Source organism: Trachurus trachurus (assembly GCF_905171665.1).
Source record: "Trachurus trachurus genome assembly, chromosome: 24".
Taxonomy (NCBI): domain Eukaryota; kingdom Metazoa; phylum Chordata; class Actinopteri; order Carangiformes; family Carangidae; genus Trachurus; species Trachurus trachurus.
This window is the reverse complement of record NC_139910.1, coordinates 3,616,076-3,639,373: the sequence shown is the minus strand read 5'-3', so window position 1 is coordinate 3,639,373 and position 23,298 is coordinate 3,616,076. Positions and strand designations below refer to the sequence as shown.

The 23,298-nt window shown below is 43.5% G+C and overlaps 1 protein-coding gene across 3 annotated transcripts in view; it reads left to right on the top strand.

Moving 5' to 3' along the window:
• Nucleotides 1-17,052, top strand: part of filip1b (filamin A interacting protein 1b) — a 65,381-nt gene extending 48,329 nt beyond the window's left edge. The window contains exons 5-7 of one of the 3 annotated variants that reach the window (XM_084000954.1): nucleotides 7,005-9,777; nucleotides 12,007-12,064; nucleotides 16,640-17,052. In XM_084000954.1, coding sequence (XP_083857080.1) covers nucleotides 7,005-9,777; nucleotides 12,007-12,064; nucleotides 16,640-16,674 — 2,866 coding nt within the window. In that variant the 3' untranslated portion in view covers nucleotides 16,675-17,052. Of the gene's footprint in view, nucleotides 1-7,004; nucleotides 9,778-12,006; nucleotides 12,396-12,554; nucleotides 12,659-16,639 lie in introns of those variants that run through there. The other 2 variants (XM_084000955.1, XM_084000953.1) reach the window with 2 other exon arrangements.
• Nucleotides 17,053-23,298: the final 6,246 nt, after the last annotated feature.

Here is a 23,298-nt window from a genome sequence, read left to right as displayed (position 1 = left end):
CCACCATATCAGTGGACAAAAGACTAAAAACAATAGCAACGATTATGATGTACGACTTGGCTCCTCTACTTCCGGATCATTTTGTTTTTGGTCAACAGGAATCTGAGCAGCATGAATGAAAGTCGTGGCTGCAACAGCTGCACTTCGCTGGTGGAGAACAAACACAGAGCGAACAATGGTCAATATTTACCAAAAACTTGATTTCACTTCCCCCATGTGGCCAAAAAACTCACTGCAGGTTTAAAACTTCTTCGTCTTTTGCTTTAGCGATTACAGCGGAAACTTTTTGCTGTAATTCCATTATCAACATAATCTTAATGAAGTTTACACGCTCTCATTTTTTACACAGTTCTCATGTTTTTTAGATGGTGTGCTTCTGTCTTTTTCACAAGTGTTTTCAATGTCGAACTATTAGAACAAAGACATAATGAACCCCTTTGGACTATTAATGAGGTTTTATCAAACAATTGGCTCCTAACTGCTGGGCTGGGCGACCCTGAGGCCCCTGGTCCCAATCTGCCTGGTGGAGTTTAAAAAGTTTAAACCACTAAACCACATCTGTCCTCAGAAAAATGTAGGTTTGATTCTCTGTAATTTCACAGCGGCGGCCGATTCTGTCTCATGGTTAAAAAAAAACAACAAAAAAAACAAAACAACCTCCCGTCTTTACCCCCTAAATAGTCGACGACAAACTGCGGCTCCTCAGTGTCAGAGCTCGTCTGTTCTGAATGTTAATAAGGATGGTAATTATTCCGACTATAATTAGCTCCAGATCAGTGTATTCCGGTCCGACGTGTTTGCTGCGGGCTCAGCTCGCCTCACTTTTTATGAGCGTTTTGGGGCTTTCTTCACTTTCTCTGTGTCGGGCTTCTGTCTATGAATAGATGCGAACCGGGGGAGTCTTTCTGCAGAGTCGACGTCTCACTGTGAGTTCATAATGACAGTTACCCAGAATCCTCGGAGGCGTGATGAGGACAAATCTGAGTTGTATACATCAGAGGAGGAGTTATTAAACATTTACAGTTTAGTAAAGCTGCAACTGGAATCAAAAGTTTTGCATCTGAATCCAGTTATTTGTTCTAATCTGTAATGGGGGTGTATTCATTTAAATTTTATTAAATTGCGGTGCGGTGCAGCCAGACTTCAGCCTCAGGTCAAGAGTTCTGTTTTAAGTGTTTGTTTTTTTTTAAAGATGGCAGCCAATCAAACATCTGGATTCCTGAAGGTCTTTCTGACCCGATAAATCACATCTTTGTTGTCTGCTGCTACAGATGCTTCGTTCGCCACTTTGCTCCAGACTGAAGCAGCTGACTTGACGACTATTAGACGGATCAGAAGGCGGCAAAGACCCGACAGACAGAAACAGTTGAGTCAGGAGTGGACAGATTAATAGGAACAGGCCGGGGAGGAGATACAAGAAGCTGCAGGTTCAGGTCCAACCCAGTTTTTACCCTTTAAACTCGAAGGAATAGGAGAAAATGGTAAATTTGAGACTAGGCCTACACATTATTTAAAGGGATAGTTCACCCAAAATTGAAATTTCCTCTTCCGTGGCTTCTCTGAGTTACAGTTATGTCCATATAACGGTTGCAAATGGATACCAACTGTCTTCGTAACAAAAAGACACACCAAAAAACATCCAAATACCTCCATGCTGCTCGTATGTAATGTCCCTCTTGTATTGAAGCCACAAAATGCGAAATTGTCCCGAAAAAAATTAAATAAGTCTATATTTCAAGCTTGTTTTGTAGCGGAAGCTTCTCAATTTTGGGTGAACTATCCCTTTAATTTTATCCTGTCATGTTTTGCATCATTCATTTTGTATAATGACTTGATTCCTAGTTTATTCAGATCTCCAAAAGCTGCCAGTAATGCAGCAGCTTCTATTTCTGGGGTCCACTACATCCAACAAAATATACATAAAATTACATAATGTAACATCCAACATTTATATACATTTAATATTAAATGTAATACAGAGGAAGATGTGTCCCTTCTTCTTATTGGCGGGGGTCACCTGGGGTCAATCCTGTGCGGAAGAAGTATTCAGGATATTTACCATCATGTGCTATGTTCAAATCATATCATAAAACAAGACATATTATACTGTATGTGTATAAGAATATCACTATGTATGTAGATGTTTCCATAAATTAGTGTTGAACAACATACCATCACCTCGCCTCGAATTACAGTCAATCCTAGTTGTTTATTTAGGTTTATATTGATCAATATGGCCAATTTCTACGATTTTTTTCTTTCTTTTCATCGTTTTTTCAGAGCCATTGTTCAAACACCAAGTATAATCCATATAGTTTTATTTCTTAATTATCATTTAAAATGAAATTTGGCTGCTCTACATGTGAAACAAACAAGACACAAATCGTTGACGTGCCATAGTTACGTTTTGTTGCTAGGCGACCTCTAGTGGTCATCGTGATTATGACGGGAGAAAAGGGAAAAGTGGCATAGACGTAGAAACAAGTTCATCTTAGTCCTGGTGGGTTTTTTTTTTCTCAGTTTGACCATTTGTTAGTGATTTGACGCTGGACTTAGAGAAGAAGTAGATGAGGAGATAATCAGTTTTTTTTCTTTTGTTGCTGTTCTATTGTTTTTACCATTGAATCTCCGTGGGAAAGAGAATTAATTTCTCTCTGGAGCGATATTCTTCTTAACATCTACTAACAACTGGCATCATCATGTTTTCCTTCGCTTTGTCGCTGGAAAACATCTCAGGGGCTTTTTAAAAAAAACTAAAAAAACAATCTTTTTACCCGGTACGAACTGTAGCCTAACGTTCACAGATGATGGAAGATGAAATTTCTTTCCCACGTTCAATGAGAATTAAAGGCATCACAATTACGTTTAATGCACCACGAAGCGCTCCTCCTGAGTTATGTATAACTTTGTGTTTTGGAGTAATGAAGAGCAGCGATGGAAAGCTGCGTCTGCATCTGTAAGCTCTTTGCACTGCTCATATTTGGCTCATTTAGGAGCCTCTGCGATGCAAAAACCACAGGCCTCCTCTGAAACCATGAGCTCACACACATACAATCCAGCCGCTACGGGGGAATTTATATCCCATGTCCTCGGCCTTTTGCACGATACGGGGGGATTATAATGAGAAAGGCTGTGAGAGTCTGGCATTGTCCTCCGCAAAACAAAACCCAAAAAAAAAAAAAAGTCTCGCCGCCTTGCCATTGTTGCCACGTTTCTATGGAAACGACGCCGGGGCTGCAAGGGCAGACAGGAGACAAGCAGTTAAAAAAAAAAAAGTAAAGGAGTAAAGTGAGGAGCAGAAACTTCAAAGTGTGTTATGTCACACCTTCCTCCTCCTCCTCCTCCTCCTCCCTGAGGGTTAACCCTAACTAAACAGTTAGAAAGAAGAGGAAGAGCTTCGTCCTCCTCCTCCTCCTCATTGAACCCCTCCTCCCTTAGCAAAGAGTATTATACTTGAAGTTCATTTTATTAAAGGGACAACGAGGAGTTTCTATTTGGTTATAAAAAAGTCTCATATTAATGTGGATGAATCTACGTTACCACTTGTTAATGGTCCATTTTCGATAAATATATGGTTTTGTCTCTATGGTTATTTTGTTATTATTAGTGGTGGTGGAAACGCTGGTCGAGCCGACCAGCGTTTCTTTACTTTCGGTTTCGCGGACGCTCATGAGAATAACGCCGCCGAATCGCCGTTTATGGTGGGAACTACGACGGTATGTGATCGTCTTCCAACCTCTGACTTTAATTCTTGATGAATGAAAACATGAGTCTGTCTTGCGCCGGTCAAAGAATTTCACGGTGCGGAGGCTCATAAATGTAGTGTGAAGACACTTCGCTTTTCCAAAACTCCTCGTTGTCCCTTTAAAGTGTACTTTATAAGGTAATTTTAAAGCAGAAGTGAGCGATCCGGTGGTTTTGGCTAACTTCTTGTCAGCAGATGGAGTTAGCAGCCCCCGCCCTCGTCATGGATCTACTGGTCTTCGTCCCTACGTCACCACATTCACACGCATCCCTTGGCTGCACACACAGCCCTTTATGCCGTTCTCTCTCCTCATTGGATAAGCTTGTAGGATACAAGGAAGTATACAAGAAGTTTTCTCCTCAGCTTACAGCAGAGCAGAGTGACTGACAGACCCGTGTTTCAGACCAAACACTCTATATAAGTGATTGCTGTCGGAAGATAGAACTATTTAAGACTTATATTAACACAAACATTCCACTTACTTCTGCTTTAAGTTTACAAAAGTACACTTCCAAGTACTTGTAGTACACTTTAATAAACGACTTTTTGCTAAGGGCCTCCGTGCTCCATATAAGGAGGCGTTGGTGACATCAGCAGCCAGCAGAGCGGTGCCGTTTAGCACAACATCCACCTTTCCCATTGTCCGCTGATGACATGTTTGGAATGTGATGGCTAATTCCCCACGGAGCCGCGGCCCCTCCCTCCATTCCTCCATCCCTCCTCCTCCTCCTCCTCCTCCTCCTCCCTCCTCCTTTCCCCGACCCTGACCCTGTGAGACTCTGAGCAGCAGCAACAGAAACAATCTGGCTGCTGCTCAGCTGCAGAAACTCTCTCAGACATGGATCATCAACCTGCCCGGTGGCATCACATCACAGCTCGTTGGTAAGTTAAGTAAGTAGAGTTGAGTTTCGGGACAGAAGTTTGAAGTTTGACAGAGGAGGAGGAGACGGTGTCATGGTGTTTGTGTAGAGTTTAGATTTATTTTAGCAGCGCTGAGACACTGCAGGAGTCTGATGTGACGGTGCAGCAGCAGCAGCAGCAGCAGCCGCCTCCTGCAGAGATTAGTTAAACATCCACCGACATTAACTCAGGCAGGTTGAAGTCTCTCTGAACTTTGTTGGCAGCTCTGCACGGATTCATCCAGCTGCTCTGGTTTTGTTTTGGCGACTTTAAATCTGTCAAAGTAAAAAAAAAAATCAACACGGCTGTGAAGATTCAGGTAGAAAGACATCCAATAGTGAAACATGGAGACAGGTGGAGGTGCATTATCTATTATTGTCTGTCTTCTAAAGGTGGTTTTGTTGTTTTTTTTTGTTTTTGTGCACAGTTAAAAAGGAAACAAGATTTAAAAAACAGAGATGTGCAAACCAGAGACTGTAATTCAAATTGAAATAAAATAATGTAGAGGATGATAAATTTACAAAAAACATCTGGATATAATTGCACGACACGGCCGTTAAGTTAACGCTGCAGCTCAGTTACATGTAAAGTCAATGGAGGAGGAGGAGAGAGGAGGTCACGGCCTGACAGAAACAGAGGTTCTTGCATGTTGTTAATCTACTTTGTAAACTGACAGAGACGACAAGAGGAAGAGGGGAAGAGAAGATCAGTTAGAGGCTTAGCACGCACACACACACACACACACTAACTACAGAAACAGAGCAGCGGTCATGTTCACACACATTAATCAAAATGAGTCACTGTAACATTAACTGGAAATCTTGTTTTTCACCGAGCCCCAGTGGTTTAATGTTTCACCTTGTTGAGGTACAGGTGCACTCCGCCGCCCGGTGACATCACCACTGGGGGCAGTTTCAGGTGAAACAGAGCGGAAAATGGTGAATCAAGGAACAGAATCAGTGTGGGCTTCATCCAACTTACTGAAAACAACAATTTTGCTCCTCTTTGTCGTTGTACTTTACCACTTCTGTCACATTTCTTATAGAAACAAACATGTGCATGACTGTGAAAATCTAAAACTGGCCGGTGTGTGTGTGTGTTTGCTTTCCTCTTGTTTGGGTGGATGCGTGCTCTTGATTTCACATTTCTTAACCCTCCTGTTGTCCTCCTGGGTCAAGGAAGGAAGGACGAAGGGAAAGAAGGAAGGAAGGAAGGAAGGAAGGAAGGAAGGAAGGAAGGAAGGAAGGAAGGAAGGAAGGAAGGAAGGAAGGAAGGAAGGAAGGAAGGACAAAGGGAAAGATGGGAGGAAAGAAGGAAGGGAAAAAATTAGTAAGGAAAGATAGATGGAGGGAGGAAACAGATTGGGTCAAAAGGGAAGGAAGGGAGGAAGGAAGGAAAAAAGGATTGTTGAAAGACGGAGGGGAAAAGGAGGGAAAGAAAGATGGAGGGAGGGAACAGATTAGGTCAAGGAAGGAAGCAGAAGGATGGACGGAGGGAAAGAAGAGAGGAAGGAATTCAATTCAATATCTTTATTGTCCACAATGTGGAAATTTGTCTTTGGCTTCACCACTTACAATACACATAAAACCACATAAAATACAATACAATAACACACAATAAATAGCATAGCAAAAGAGTAAAGGGAGGAAGGAAGGAAGGGAAAAGGACTGTGTAAAGAAGGAAGGGAGAAAGGAAGGAAAGAAAGATGTTAAATCTATAATATACATAAACCTGACACGTTTTTATCACTGCAAAGTCTGAGAGTTGTTTGTTTGCCTCATCGTTTGACTCTTGACAAAGCTGTAAAAACCGTCGACCTTGTTGGTGTTTTTTTTATGAGCTTCTGGACTGAAGTGAGATCAGCTGAGTGAGTCACAGCAGAAGTAACTAAATCCCACACTGACCTGCAGCTGTAACTCTTCCCTGGACAGCGGAGGGTAATCTCTCTGTCAGACAGAATCACCAAAGTTCAGGCCCTAATGTGCTGCTTTTCTTTTCTTTATTCCCCTTTGTTCCCTCGTGCAGTTTCCTGCTGCTGACATTTTTCTGCTTGTCTGCTTCATGCAGAGTCTCTTCTGGCTGAAGAGATGTGTCCAGTCTGATACAGGAATACAGGAAATTATAGTTAATCATTTTAATTTGGCCGCCACATGTTAAAAGCAACACTTTCTCACACGAGGATACTAACTTTTCTACTTCTGTGTCCAATGATTCATGATTGTAAACATGTTTGTCAACATTTTGATGTAAAATTGATCCAGGGTTGGCCACATCTGCATTGAAAAAGTATTCTGTTAAAATATGTTTGATATTCAACCAAGCTTCTCACATCTTGTACTATATTCTGTCTGTTTCTTAGACTCAAGCGGCTGCTGGAGCAGGAAAAGGCCTACCAGGCTCGTAAGGACAAAGACCACAACAAGCGACTTGAAAAGGTCAGAGCAGAGCTGGTGAAGCTCAAATCCTTTGCCCTCATGTTGGTAGACGAGCGACAGCTGCACATCGAGCAGATCGACCAGCAGGGCCAGAAGATCCAGGACCTCAGTCAGAAGCTGCAGGACAAAGAGCAGCGACTGGCGGCCACGACCGACACCGCCAAGGAGGACGGCCAGAAGGTCCTCAAGCTGGAGGCCGATCTGGAGCACAGAGCGGCCAAGTTCGCACAGGAGCACGAGGAGATGATGGCAAAGCTGGCCGACCACGAGTCACAAAGCCGACAGCTGAGGCTGAAGCTGTCTGGGCTTGCGCACAAGATCGAGGAGCTGGAGGAAAACAACAAGGCGCTGCAGAAATCAGAGGAGGACCTGCAGGAGCTGAGGGAGAAGATCAGCAAAGGAGAGTGCGGCAACTCATCCCTCATGGCCGAGCTGGAGAATCTGAGGAAGAGAGTGCTGGAGATGGAGGGCAAGGACGAGGAGATCACGAAAACAGAGAGTCAGTGCAAGGAGCTGAGGAAGAAGCTGCAGGAGGAGGAGAACCACGTCAAGGAGATGAGGCTGGAGGTGGATAAACTGCAGAAGAGGATGGTTGAGTTGGAGAAACTGGAGGGAGCTTTCAACAGGAGCAAAACAGATTGTGCTCAGCTTCATACGAACCTGGAAAAGGAAAAACGTGTGGTGAAGGATATGGCCGGCGAACTGGAGACGGTGAAAACCCGGCTGAAAGAACTGGAGGCGTCAGAGTCAAAGTTTGAAAAGGCAGAAATGGTCTTCAAAGACGATCTCATGAAGCTGAAGTCCTTCACCGTCATCCTGGTGGATGAAAGGAAAAACATGTCGGAGAGGCTCAAACAGGAAGAACAGAAAAGTGAGGATTTAAGTAAGATGTTTAAGGCAGAGCAGGGCAAGGTCACAGAGGTCACAGAGAAGCTGATAGAAGAGAGCAAAAAACTTCTGAAGTTCAAATCAGAGATGGAAGTTAAAGTGACGTCGCTCACCAAAGAGAAAGACGAGTTAAAAACCAAACTTGCAAGTGAAGAGGAAAAGTGTAGGGAGCTTACGCATAAGATAAGCGGTATGAAGATAAGAATCGATGGACTAGAGGAGAGAGAGAGGGAAATGCAGAGGAAGTGGGCCAACAAGGACGGACACAAGAATCCAGATGAGGACAACAAAGTGAAAGAGCTCACGTTAGAAATTGAAAGACTGAAGAGCAGGCTCAAGCAACTGGAGGTGGTGGAGGGAGATTTAATGAAAACAGAGGATGAGTATGATCTGCTGGAGAAGAGATTCAGAACAGAGCAGGACAAAGCAAACACCCTCTCTAAGCTGCTGGAAGAAATGAAAAGTCAGATCGCCAGAAACAAGGCGATAGAGAAAGGCGAGGTCACGAGCCCCGAGGCCGAGCTGAGGATTCGCTGCAAGATGGAGGAGGCTAAAACCAGAGAGCTGCAGGCGGACGTCCAGGTCCTGAAGGAGAAAATCCACGAGCTGATGAACAAGGAGGACCAGCTCTCCCAGCTCCAGGTGGACTATTCAGTTCTGCAGCAGAGATTCATGGAGGAGGAAGAGAAGAAGACGAGCATGAGTCAGGAGGTGGACAGCCTCATCAAGGAACTGGACGCCACCAAGTGCTACAGTCGCGCCTTCAGGCCGAGCATGAACGGTAGGAGGATGGTCGACATCCCGGTCACCTCCACGGCGGTGCAGACAGACGTGATGGCCAGTGAGACCGCCGAGGACGAGACGACGGCGGGCTTCATCCGAAAATCCGTCCTCGAGGAACACCACTTGATGAGCAACCTCAGACTGCGAGGTCTAAAGAAGCCGATGGTCCTCGAGCGGTACCCTCCGGCATCTGCAGAACTCGGGGCGAGAAAATCCTGGGTGCCCTGGATGAAAAAGAAAGAGGCCATCACTCTCACCCAGACGACTCCCGGGAAGACCAACGGGGTGTCTTTGCTCCCGCCGGAAATGACCATGTCCCCAAAGCCGGGTCAGCCGCTGCACATCCGGGTGACTCCGGATCACGAGAACAGCACCGCCACCTTGGAGATCACGAGCCCTCGAGCCGAGGACTTCTTCTCCAGCACCACAATCATCCCCACTCTCGGCCTTCAGAAACCTCGCATCACAATCGTCCCCAAGCCGACGACCGTGAGCTCCAAGACCAAGACCGGCGGCGACACGACCGGTCTCGATCGAGCCAAGTCTCCGGTCACGATAACGACCATCTCCAGGGCCAAGAGTCCGGAGAAGACAAACGGCGGTCTCCAGTCTCCGGTGTCCATCATCACAGTCAGCACCACCCCTGTGGCCGAAGCTTGTGCATCATCCGACCCTCACGAAGCCACCGCAAGTCGCACGGTGATCAAGATGACCCCAGAGAAGCAACCGGGGACTGCACCAGTCAGGAAGTTCAACACAAACAGCAACATTATCACAACAGAGGACAATAAGATCCACATCCACCTGGGCTCACAGTTCAAAAGGCCTTCTGACGGATGCAGCAGTAGTCCCATGTTGAAGCTCAAACCTCTTGGTACGAGCTCAGACGGTAAAGAAGTCTCCACGGGAACAGTGCTCCGCTCCCCACGCCATGCTGCAACGGGCAAGACGACTCAGAGCAAGATGACAAGCAGCATAACAATCACACCCGTCACCTCGGCAGCCGCCAGACCGACGCAATCAGTGGTGAGAGCTTTGGCGGTCGTCAAGTCGACCGTCCTCCATCTTGTCTTTCCTTTCTTAGGGATAGTTCAACATTTTGGCAAATTGGGCCATTGCTATAATCCCTATAAAAGTAGGTTTGTTACCTTTATTTGTCGGTGCAAGCTATTTTTAGAACCGCCAAGCCGAGCTGCTCAGAGCTACGCTACGGAGGCTCATGGGATTTCTTGGTTTCCCTCATCAAACTCCTCAAATACACAATCCAACAACTCCACACCGCTCTGGTGGACAAGTTGTGACCTGCACATTCACCACTCTATGAGATAATAACAGAACGTTACCAGACAGAGTTGTTTTCGAGGTAAATAGAGAGACTGCTTGCTGAAAACCTGTCCCTGAAGACAACGCGCATCAGCGGTTTTGCATGAATTTACCTCTAAAACAACTCCGGCGGTTCTCAAAATAGCTTGCACCGACAAATAAAGATAACAAACCTACTGCTATGACTATAGGGATTATGGCAATGGGCCAATTTGCCAACATGTTGAACTATCCCTTTAAAAGCAGCATAGAAAACAACAACAATTTCCTTTTTAATTTACAAGCAACAATGTCTGAATGATGTCTAATATTCTTACGTTTCAGTTGCTTCTGAAATGTTTCAAAATGAAATCAGGTGGTGTGTGCTCCATAGATAGCACTTTCTCCAGGTACAAAACACCAACTGCATCAAATATATCAACTCACCAGTATGAACTAACACTGGAATGATCTGACATGCATTAGATACCACCGTACCAAGGCCTTTCCCGAAGGTCACATGTAGACATACACAAACTTCCCAACTGACACATTTCCTCCTTTTAACCCAACACAAAGTGAACAGTTTGACTTTTGCACTTTGAGCACAGAGACATGTTGAAACTTTTTCAGTATGTGACCAAACTTGATGTAAATTATTATCAAGGAGAGTTAACACTCACCCTGGTGTGACTGGACCCAGTGAGCACTGACTTTGTGACCTGAAGGTCTAAAGTTGTTGAAAAACAACGTGTTATCGCAAAACCGACAACGTTTCCTGGAGGGAGTCCAAACTGTCTGATTAATGGTCCATAACTTTTCATTTGGAAAGAATCTGTTTGGTCCTTGTTTTTAGGCGACACCTAGTGGTTGTAGTTAGTACGACAGAAGCAGGTGGTGGATGGATGAATTCACCATATTCACAGCGTCGCCATCTTTCCTTACGTCATCACTCGGGGTGGGTAAACAAACCGTAGCTATCACTGTTGCGTCCCTGGCTGCAAGTCGTACAAACGTTGTGGAAAACTGATAAACTGCTTTCCTTTCATCTCTTCGTGGTTGATTTAAGGAAGGCATGGGCTGTTAACGTCCGAAGGGACATCGGGCCATATTTTAAAGTAAAACGACATTTGGGTTAAGTTAGCTGGCATTAGCTGCAACTGCTAACGTTAACAGTAACGTTATGTGACGCCGTCGATTCCCACCCCGAGTGACGACGTAAGCAAAGATGGCGACGCTGCGAATATGGCTAATATGTGTTTCGATTCCCAACTGTTTATACTGTAACCATAACAACAAAGATCAGTCGTCCTAAACCTACCTAAACAAGCTGCGACTGTTATCGTAGTAACTATGGCGACACAGTTAGGTTCGCTGGAGGTATGTGGTGGTCTGGTCAACAGATTACAGGTTTATGACACCCGAGATTGGCGTCCGATTCCCAGTTACCAACAAGGGTGACCTAATGTTGAGGAATGTCTTGTTTTAGTCCAATCCGTGATCTTTTCCTGAACCTAACTTGTTCCTGATCATTGTTATAGGAAAGATGGCGACAATGGTGCGCTACAGTCATCCACCTGTTTGTTAATGTAACAATGACAATCCGCTGTTTAGGAATCACTCCTTTGGATCGTATTAGAGGTTTGACCTTTGCGGTTGTTCAAGTTTGATGATGGCTGATCAGTTTATAAACCGCTGCATCCATTTGCGAAAGATCAGGTGACAGAAAAACACGAAAAAAAAAGTCTTCGTTCTTGATCGTGATCAGGGCTTGTCGTAACCATCTTTGACCTGCAAATCACCATCACTGTGCTCACTGGGGAGTTCACCTTTTATTTATTTAAGCACAAAACCCCTCCTTCAAAATAAGAGCGATACCGAAAAAAAACAGTGTCTTATTCTGAGTTTCCTGTATCTTCTTCACATTGTTTTTTTGTTTTGTTTTCCTTCCAGCCCGGTGCGGATGTGCAGTCAGCTCGGAGCGCGGCCACTCGGATCCCTGTGTCAAAAGGTATGAAACCCATCGGCAAGGCCGTGGTGGGGGTGTCGGCGGTGGCCAGGTTAGAGTCGCGGGCCGAGAGCCAGTCGATGAAAATCGAGCTGAGGAAGTCGACGGTGTGCGGCGGCGGCTCTGCTTCTGCCTCTGCAGCAGCAGGCAAGAGCTGAGGGGCTAAACTCTGCTGCCATGGCAACGCCTCAATGTGATCAGATCATGATTGAGTTTGTTGCTGAATCTGCTGCCAAATGTGAGATACAGGCCACATCAGCATCACACACACACAAACACACACACACCACTGGGACTCTGTGTGTGATGCTCTCCAAACACTATTCAATGTCGTTCAAACCTTCGCATCGTCAGGAAGTCTTTTTCTCCCTCATGTAATTAAAGGGATAGTTCACCCAAAATTGAAATTTCACTCATTATCTACTCACCCTCAGGTCGACTAAGGGCTGGGAGAAGTTTGAGAATTATCCGTGGCTTCTCTGAGTTACAGCAGGGCTCCGTGCAGCACTGCATGTCCATATAACGGTTGCAAATGGATACCAACTGTCTTCGTAACAAAAAGACACACCAAAAAACATCCAAATACCTCCATGCTGCTCGTATGTAATGTCCGTCTTGTATTGAAGCCCCGAAATGCGAAATTGTCCCGAAAAAAATGAAATAAGTCTATTTTTCAAGCTTGTTTGTAGCGGAAGCTCTCCCGGTTCATCCAAATTTGACGAACCAGGAGAGCTTCCGCTACAAACAAGCTTGAAAAATAGACTTATTTTATTTTTTTCGGGACAATTTCGCATTTCGGGGCCCCCTGTAACTCAGAGAAGCCATGGAGGACTCTGAAACTTCTCCCAGCCCTTAGTCCACATGAGGGTGAGTAGATAATGAGTGAAATTTCAATTTTGGGTGAACTATCCCTTTAAAACGACAGGTTTTTAAGGTTTCCTGTTTACGCACCTGTCTTTGCATGCGACAGCTGAATGTTGTTGATTAACTCAATGATCCTCGGCAGTAGGTTCTAGACCTTTAATCTCATCATTCATATTTTTTCATAGCATGTGTTTATGGAGGTTTCCAGTCACCGGAGCACTGTGAATTGTTTGTGGAGTATGATTTGCCATTATCTGTGACAGGCACCAAAATAAAAACTATTTATCTCTGAACCAAGTGCGGCCATTGCTTTGTAGCTGTTCATTTTGTTGTGACTGTGTGTGTGTTTGTGCAGATGAAGAGGTGAGTATCAGCCAGGAAACCTCCATAACATTAACTAATGCAGCTGAACAGACATGAAAACTAATTTCAGAGCTTATGTGTTCATGTACGCTTCATGTGTGAAAACAACAGCACGTCTTAGAACAAAAGTGTTTGAATACAGTTAAAATAATAACATAAAATACAGGAAAAAAGTCAAAATAAGATACCTTCAAGGTGTTTTTCGACTAGTCATCAGTAGGTTTTTGTGGATTCTCCAGAGCAGATGTTTTCAAACAGGTTTGGGGGTACACGTCAAGATACCAGCTCCTTCACAGTGTTGTAACTCTGCCAAATGTGAACTCACAAACATGAAATGACATATTTTTTTAGATTTTATGTGACTTACACTTCCTGCAGACGTCATGATTTCTGATGTCCTTTGAGAATACACGTCTGTAAATCTGTGAAGAAACCATAGAAAAAAGAAGCTCTGTTAATTCAGAAACTGTTTGAGAATAATCAAATGTCTTAGTTTTCCTCAGCACCAGAGTAATCCCAATGCACATCAATGGATTCACTGCAAACAGGAAGTGCTAATAATTACTTTATGCTTCATAACAACAGATCACATCAGACCTTTAAATTAAAGGAAAAAATATCAACATATCCCCTGCACGATCAAGAAATGTCCAATAGTGGACAGAAAAAAACTCCCAAAAATGTGCATGGAAAGATTAAAGTCATTACAAAAACTTTTAAACAAATTAAAAGAGTAAAAGATTATCACACAATTTTATGATTTGCACCAATTGAACCTTTATTATGTTCTGGAAAACACAGATTGATTGAACTGGCTCCACATTTTTCATTTGAAATAAACCAATAAATTATTTTGTTAAATTTTTGGATACAGTTGCAAGTTCAGGTTGATGCCAAATATTATTAAAGAAAAAATGGGAGTTTGAACATGAAGAGACAGATGAAGGTCTGGGTCCAGCTTTAGATTTAAAATCTCATTTCTTAAAAACGTCCGGTTTTCCTTCAAATATCTGCTCATGTTTCTGTGGTTGTGAAGCGTATTGAAGCACCTTTAACATCACACAGTGAGTGTGTAGCGCCCTCTCATGGACAAGTGCAAAACCACAGCCTGAGCACCTTCCAGAGGAAACTGACATCATTTATAAATCCGATGTTTCCAAACTAATAAATAATGAGAGTGGAAGCAGAGCGGCCTCACATCCTCCTAATGGCTGCCGCGCTGCAACATCTCATTAAACACACATCAATAAAGCACATTTATCTGCAGGCTGTGGTGTTTCCTAAAAGGGGAACAGAGGCTGAAATAAAAGATTAGCTGTCAACAAACTCCGCTGCCTTAATTAGCTCCTAATAAACAAACAGTGGGGTAAAATGCTGCTGGTGCACAGGGGCATCAGGGAGACAGCGGTGAATTAAACAACAAGGACGCATCTGGAAAACAGCAGGGTAAACATGAGGAGTGTCAAACGCGGATTCACAAGCAGCAGCTCAGTGTTTGTGTTTGTGCTGCAGCCTGTTGGCCGGCCGGCGCTCCCACCAGGCTGCCGGATCAGATGTTTCTTCCTGGGAACGACATCAGAGGCTGAGCAGGATTATTACAATCACATCTGAGCCTGGTCAGACCATGATGTCCCTCCTCCTCCTCCTCCTCCTCCTCTGGGAAAAGTGTCCAGGAGCCTGGACCTGGACGCGTTCCGGCTGCAGTGAAGCTGCATTTTAAAATTCTGCTTTTGTTTCATGAATCATTTGGAGATTTTTTTTAAAGATTCTCCGGCTTCGAGTCGAGATACAGAACATCAATATACTGTGATAACACACCAGGGCTGCAGCTGATGATTATCTTAATCGATCATTTAGTCTATAAAATATATACTGTATATATAACAAAATGTCTGTTACAGCCTCTCAGACACAATGAAATCAGTGGTTTTATTAGATCAACGGTCAAAGACCTGAAGATGTTCAGTTTCAAATTGTATAAAAGGAGAAAAAAACAACAACAAACCTGACAATTAAATCAAGACCTAGCTGAGCTACATTATTGAAAAGGCAATAAGGGGAGATGGAATAAATAATAACTTCCCAATTAAATCATGAATGTGAGTCAGCGGCAGGGCAGCTGCACATCTCATCCATATAAATTAACTATAAAACACATTAAATAAAACAAGTTTACAATAAAGAAAGGTATAATTAGATAATCTACTGTTTATAATTAACCATTAAAAACAGCAAATGGTGCAAAGATTGACATTTAAAATTATTCAAAACCATGAGGATGTTAGTCGTTATGGTACAGGAGCATGAACACATCATCACCTGAGTGTGATGAGTTTACCAGCATCACATCAGACACACTGAGTCCAGTATAAACTCTGTTACTGGGCGGACTGGGGACAGAGTCACTGAGTCACAGAGCTCAGTTAAAGGGATAGTTCAACATTTTGGCAACTTGACCCATTGCCATAATCCCTATAGTCATAGCAGTAGGTTCGTTACCTTTAATTGTCGGTGCAAGCTATTTTTAGAACGGCGGAGCAGAGCCGTGAGCTGCTCAGAGCTACGCTACGGAGGCTCATGGGATTTCTTGGTTTCCCTCATCACACTCACCAAATACACAATCCAACAACTCCACAACGCTCTGGTGGACAAGTTGTGACCTGCACATTCACCACACTATGAGATAATAACACAACGTTACCAGACAGAGTTGTTTTAGAGGTAAATTCATGCAAAACCGCTGATGTACGTTGCCTTCAGGGACAGTTTTTCATCAAGCAGTCTCTGCATTTCCCTCTAAAACAACTTCACAATTTGTCCAACAGAGCGTTTTGGAGTTGTTGGATTGTGTATTTGATGAGTTTGATGAGGGAAACCAAGAAAGTCTCCGTAGTGTAGCTCTGAGCAGCTCACGGCTCTGCTCTGCCGTTCTAAAAATAGCTTGCACCGACAAATAACGAACCTACTGCTATGACTATTATTGGGATTATGGCAATGGGTCAATTTGCCAAAATGTTGAACTATCCCTTTAAGTGATCCAAAGACACAACACAAGCACAAAGAGACACAACATGCTCCGAGGCCTGTTTTCTCATAATCCGTCCGTAATTAACTCTGATCCAGTTAATTAAAAAGGATTTATCCTCTCACACTGCTTTAAATAGTTCATAAATTGAAAAACTAATATTCTTTTGTTTCAGAAGAACTGTTTTCTTCCGACTCCACTAAGATCCATTTGGCTGCTGCTAATCATTAACTATATATCATATTACGAATCATTGTAGACAAATAGATATAACTGATCCAAAATGAGGAAACAGATGTGTTGTGTTTTTTTCTTTTTTACCTCAGGTTCAGTGAAGGACTCGTCCTGCAGCCGACGCTGATCTGAGACCTGCAGGTGTCTGAAGGGAACCGCTCCTGTTTTATCAGAAGAACGACATCATGACAATGAGACGCTGCACAAACAAGTCTCAAACAAAGCTGCAGTTTTGTTATTAATAAATGCAGAACGCAGACAGTATCAACATTAAACTATATACTCTAGCTATGTCGCCCACTTCCTGTGATATTTTTACAAAGTCTGACTCACATCGGATTATTAAAGTTACAAAAATACACTGGGATCGTACAGACAAGCAGCAGTGGGAGGAAACTTATGTGCCTAAGTACATAACACAGTGTATTTATGGTACTATAGCCTATGTCACTACATTCATTAAAAGAGTTTGTTATAAAGGGGATACACCAAAAAAATGTTTTGTGTGTGTAGAAGCTAAAATATATTTTCCCTGCCATTTGATGTAGGCTTGACGTCATTGCGTTGATGATGTCATTTGCATTCACACATTGAGGGGGTGTGGTTATTTTCTTTACTTAGTGAGTGTGTGTGTGTGGTGGCGGGAGTTTTGAACACAAAGAGAGAGAGAGAACTAAGCTCATATATTTTTTGTTGACCGTCAATTTACCATCATTTTCACCTTATCATCTCACCAGTATCATTATTATTATTTATTGAAAGGGCACGCATTAATTTCCCTTTTGATATAACTGCTTGTTGGCTCTTTTTGATTTTTGTCACAATAAACACTTTAAATTCATCGTGGACCCATGGAGTTTTTGGACGCGTCACAAAAGAGCTTTAAGTTCCTCAGCGGCTGAAGTTTATTGAAAGACAGCCACAACATTAGTCAACAAAAAATATTAACGTTGAAATAAAAGACTTTGGATCGCGGAGTTGGATTGGATTCTCATGGGATTGGATTCAGCTCACCGACATGGGAAAAAGAAATCACAGCGGAGCACTGCGTAAAACAACAAAGGAGTGAAAAGCAATCACGGCGGCGGCGCATCACAGCCACCAGAAGCGGTATGTCGAGATTCCTTCTGTGTATTGGATGAAATTTGGAACACAGTGTGGACTTGAATTGGATGCTGCTTGTCCAGTGAGGACTGGGACTGTTGTTTTGGCTTGTGTGTTTGTGCGCTGGACGCACGCGCCGAGTTCGGCGGAGTTTGGAAGCCGTGTGGATTGTGTGTGGCACCGTGGCTGCTCGCGCTTGTTGAATCAAAAGAGCGCACGGACTCAAAGTTGAGCTTTGGAAAGATTGTGAATGGATTCATGATTCATCTGTTGCGTGGTGTTTATGCTTTGCTGTGTATATTGATGAGCTGTGCACGCTGGAAATGTCAAAATGAGTGAAATAAAGGATGTGAGTGATGGAATGGAGAAGAGGACGGTCAAGCTTACAACCAAAGCGCTGGCTTATAAAATTAATACGCTTCAGCACGAGCGTCATACGGCGGTGAAGAAACTTAAAGGGCTCACACGTGAAATTAAGGAGCTCATGAAAAGGGATGCAAATGCAAAGGATGTGCAATGGAATTTGGAGAGATTGATTCAACTGTTTGAAAGTGCAAAAGCTGCCCATGAATCAGTGATTGTATTGCTTCCTGAGGAGGATCGAGAAACTCAGAATGACTGGTTTGCACGCATAAACAAATACCACACAGGCTTTGTGGAGGATGTGAAACAATGGCTTTTTGACAATGAAAGACACTCTATGCAAACAGGTCATGTGACTGTGAATTTACCTGCTGCAGATTCAGACACTTCTTCCATCTTACCTGAGAAAGCACCTGTTGAATCAAAGGAGGAAATTCCTCCACAGGACAATCCTCCCCCTGACCTAACCTCAAAAGCAACATCTGATGTGCAGGAACTAATTCAACCGAGTGACAGTGTGTCTAATGTTGCAAGCAGCAGGAAAAGCAAACACAGTGCTTCCAAGGCAAGCTCTAAAGCATCAAGTACTTCATCTGCACGCATTAAAGCCGAGGCTGATGTAGCTGCTCTTGTTGTACGACAGAAAATGCTGAAAGATAAACACGCTCTGGAGGAACAGGAGGAGTTGATAAGGAAGAAAAAGGAGCAGCTGGAGCTGGAGGCCGACATTGCTGCTACTATGGCCAAGGTGCATGTACTTGGAGCATCAAGAGGATCCAGTGTACAAAGTCATCCAACTAAAATGTCTGATGGTATGATGTCATATTTTGAAAGGTATCAAGGAAAGAGAGCACTTGATGTTGAAGCAAAAGCTTTTGTACCAAATACACAAAACATACAACTACATGGACAAAGTCTCCCAGATCAAAACATCACTAATCTACAACCCATTATAGGAGCTGCGACTGCGCACACAGCTGCAACTCACACCCAACCTTCCAATACAAATCCCAGAGCACTCAACTCAACCATCATGAATGCAGGTAATCATGCACATGTGACCACACCAGCCATCTTACCTACCTCCAACAGTGGTGAACAGAACAACATATACTCAGTCATGGACAAACAAAATGAAATCACTGCTCTGTTAATTCATCAGCAATGCCTTTCTTCTATGCCAAAGAGGGAAATTCAAGTTTTTGATGGTGATCCCCTTCAGTATCAAACATTCATTAAATCCTTTGAACACAGTATTGAAAGCAAAAATGAAAACTACAGAGACTGTTTATATTACTTGGAGCAATACACAAGAGGACAGCCGAGGGAAATAGTAAGGAGCTGCCTACACATGGATTCAGACAGAGGATACAGGAAGGCTAAATCTTTACTTCAGGAGCATTTTGGCAACGAGCACAAAATTGCTAGAGCTTACATGGATAAGGCTCTTGCATGGCCATCAATAAAACCTGATGACACAAAATCCCTTCAAGCATACACCCTTTTTCTTCAAGGATGTTGCAACGCCATGGAAGATGTCAACTACATGAAGGAGCTGGACATGCCTTCAAACATGCTCATCATCATAAAGAAATTGCCCTATCGGCTGAGGGATAAATGGAGAACTGTGGCTTGTGATTTCCAGGTAAAATACAATCAAAGAGCTACCTTCAAGGATGTGGTGGATTTCCTGGAAAGACAAGTGAGGATTTTGACAGACCCAGTGTTCGGAGATATAAAAGACACTCCAGCAGTGAGCAAAGAGGTAAGAAGGTTCAAGTCACAACCTCAACCTAGGATAAAAGGAAGTATCTTTGCTACCACTGTGACACTTAAAGAAAATAATGGAAAAAGCACGAAGGAAAGAGAAGGTTTGTGTGGTCTGAAAAGCTGTTTGTTTTGTGAAGGTGGACATGGTTTGGATATGTGTTCAAAATTGGAAAAGAAGACACAGGATGAGAAAATCGCTTTCATGAGAGAAAATGGAATATGTTTTGGCTGTTTGGGTAAAGGACACCTCAGCAGAGACTGCAGAAAACGACTCACCTGTGACATATGTGGTTTAAAACATCCCAGGATGTTGCATATTCACCAAAGAAAAAAGGAGATGGACACACAGCAAACAGAGACAAAGGACACAGCTAAAAGGAGTGCTGTAGCCTCAGTCCAAACCAGTGGTCTTACTGGGGCCGGTGAGGATAACTGCAAACTCTCAATCGTGCCTGTACAAGTGAAAGCCAAGAAGGGAAGTGCAATAGTACAGACATATGCATTTCTTGACCCAGGTAGCACTGCATCGTTTTGTACAGTGGGCCTGATGACCAAGCTTAAGCTCCAAGGAAGAAGGTCAAGTATTCTTTTGAGAACCATGGGTCAAAGAAAGGTCGTTGGAACCAACATTGTTTCAGGTCTTGAAGTTGCTGGTCTGGATAGCAGCCATTTTTGTGATCTTCCAGGTATATACACCCAGAAGACTATGCCTGTGCATCAAGGAAACATCCCACATCAGAAAGATATTGAACAGTGGTCTCATTTGAATAATGTCTATTTGCCCGAAATTGAATCTGAGATTGAACTGCTCATTGGCTTGGATGTGCCAAGGGCTCTGGAGCCACTTGATGTTATACGGAGTGTGGGAGATGGACCTTATGCTGTAAAAACCATGCTTGGCTGGACAGTTAATGGACCACTTGGGAAAAAGGATGATGATGCTCAGGAACAGTCAACAGTCAATGCCAACAGGATCTCAGTTGTGAAACTTGACGTGCTGTGGGAGCAACAGTTCAGAAATGACTTCCCTGAGTGTGCTAGAGAAGATAAAGAACCATCAAAGGAAGACAAGATGTTTTTGGATTTGGTCTCACAATCTACCAGACTAGTTGATGGCCATTATTGCATTAATTTACCTTTAAAAGAAAAGGAAATATGTTTGCCTGACAACAGAAGTGTTGCTGAACAACGCACACTAAACTTAAAGAAAAGATTTAAAAGAGAGCCATCTTTTCACTCTGAGTACACCAGCTTTGTGTCTGACATGTTAACCAAAGGTTATGCTGAACAGGTACCGGATTGTGTCTTGGAACGCAGCGATGGCAGAAAATGGTATCTGCCACATCATGGAGTCTTACATCCACAAAAGAAGAAACTAAGAGTGGTGTTTGACTGTGGAGCAACGTTTCAGGGAGTGTCACTGAATTCTCAGCTCTTACAGGGGCCAGACCTGACCAGTACACTAATAGGAGTCTTGACTAGATTCCGCAAAGAACCTGTTGTCATCGCTGCAGATGTTGAAGCAATGTTTCATCAAGTCAAGGTGCCAAGTGAAGACCGGGACTTGTTGCGATTCCTCTGGTGGCCTGATGGAGACTACAGTCAGAACATGGAGGAATACAGAATGACGGTGCATCTTTTTGGAGCGACTTCGTCCCCCAGTTGTGCAAACTTTGCACTTAGGAGATGTGCTGAGGACAATGTGAAAGAGTTCAGCCCTCAAGCTGTAAGCACTGTCATGAACAATTTTTATGTGGACGATTGCCTTGCGTCAGTAGCTTCAGAAGAGGATGCAATAGCTCTCTATCATGAGCTGCGAGCTATTTGTTTCAAAGGAGGTTTTGTGCTTAACAAGTGGATAAGTAACAGCCGTTGTGTGTTGGTATCCATACCTGAAACAGAGAAAGCAAAAGAGATGAAGAATTTGGACATGGATTGTGACAACCTACCTGTGGAGAGAGTACTTGGTGTACAATGGTGTGTACAGTCTGACGTCTTCAAGTTTAAAATCACCCTCAAAGACAGACCACTCACCAGAAGGGGAATTCTTTCCACAGTGAGCTCAATATATGATCCCCTTGGAATATTGTCGCCTGTCGTCTTGACTGCCAAGAAAATCCTGCAAGATTTGTGCAGAAAAAAGGTTGGTTGGGATGATGCTTTAACTGATTCCACTGTGCAGGAATGGATGCGTTGGATTCAAGAGCTTCATGAGTTAGAAGACTTCAAGGTTGATAGATGCTTCAAACCCACAGACTTTGGAACAGTTGCATCTGCTCAGCTACATCACTTTTCAGATGCATGTGAAGATGGTTATGGAACTGTCAGCTATCTGCTACTGCATAACACTCATGGCCGAGCACACTGTGGATTTGTGATGGGAAAAGCAAGAGTGGCTCCATTAAAGCCAGCCACTATCCCTCGAATGGAGTTAACTGCAGCTACAATGGCAAGCAGGATGGACACTGTATGGAGAAAAGAGCTGCAGATGGATTTAGCAGATTCCATATTCTGGACTGACAGCACCTCTGTGCTTAAATACATCAACAACAAGACCACCAGATTCCGCACTTTTGTGGCCAACAGAGTAACTGAAATTCACAAGGTCTCACATGCACAACAGTGGAGATATGTCAACACAACTAACAACCCAGCAGACCTGGCTTCACGGGGTTTGAGAGTTGAAACTTTTCTTCGGAAAGAAATATGGCTGTCTGGGCCTGGATTTCTTCTTCAGTCTCAGGAAGAGTGGCCTCGAAATCCGGATGGTTTGGAAAAAATCTCACCAAAAGACTCTGAAGTCAAGAGCATCACTGTAAATGCTACTCAGGTAACGACTGAAACCATGGATCCAGTAACACACTTCATCCATCATTTCTCTACCTGGACTCATCTGAAAAGAGCTGTAGCATGGATACTCAGATTTAAAAAACTGCTTTTGTGTCTTAGCAGAAAAGGAAAACAAGCAACTCATGTCGATGTTCACAAAAACTTACCACAAAACCATACAGGAAATCTTCAGACTCTGGAAAACCCTCATCTCACCGTGGAGGAGCTGGCTGCTGCTGAAATGGAGATAATCTGCTTTTGTCAGAAGAGGAGGTTTGCAGATGAAATTGCAAGTCTAAGGAAAGGAATGGATGTCAAGCGAACCAGCCACATTCATAAACTCAATCCCATTTTGGATAAAGATGTGTTGCGGGTTGGAGGCAGATTAAGCAGAGCAGCGATGCCAGAAGAGGTGAAACATCCAGTAATATTGGCTAAAGATTTCCACATTTCTGATCTGGTTCTGCGACATATTCATGCAAAGGTGGGTCATGGTGGTCGCAACCATATGTTATCTGTCCTACGTCAAAAATACTGGATTCCTGGCGCCACTGTGTTGATCAGAAAGATACTGTCAAGATGTGTTATTTGTCGGCGTGTAAACGCTACCCCAGGTCAACAGCAGATGGCAGACTTGCCATTGGACAGAGTCACTCCAGGTGAACCTCCATTCACATATGTTGGA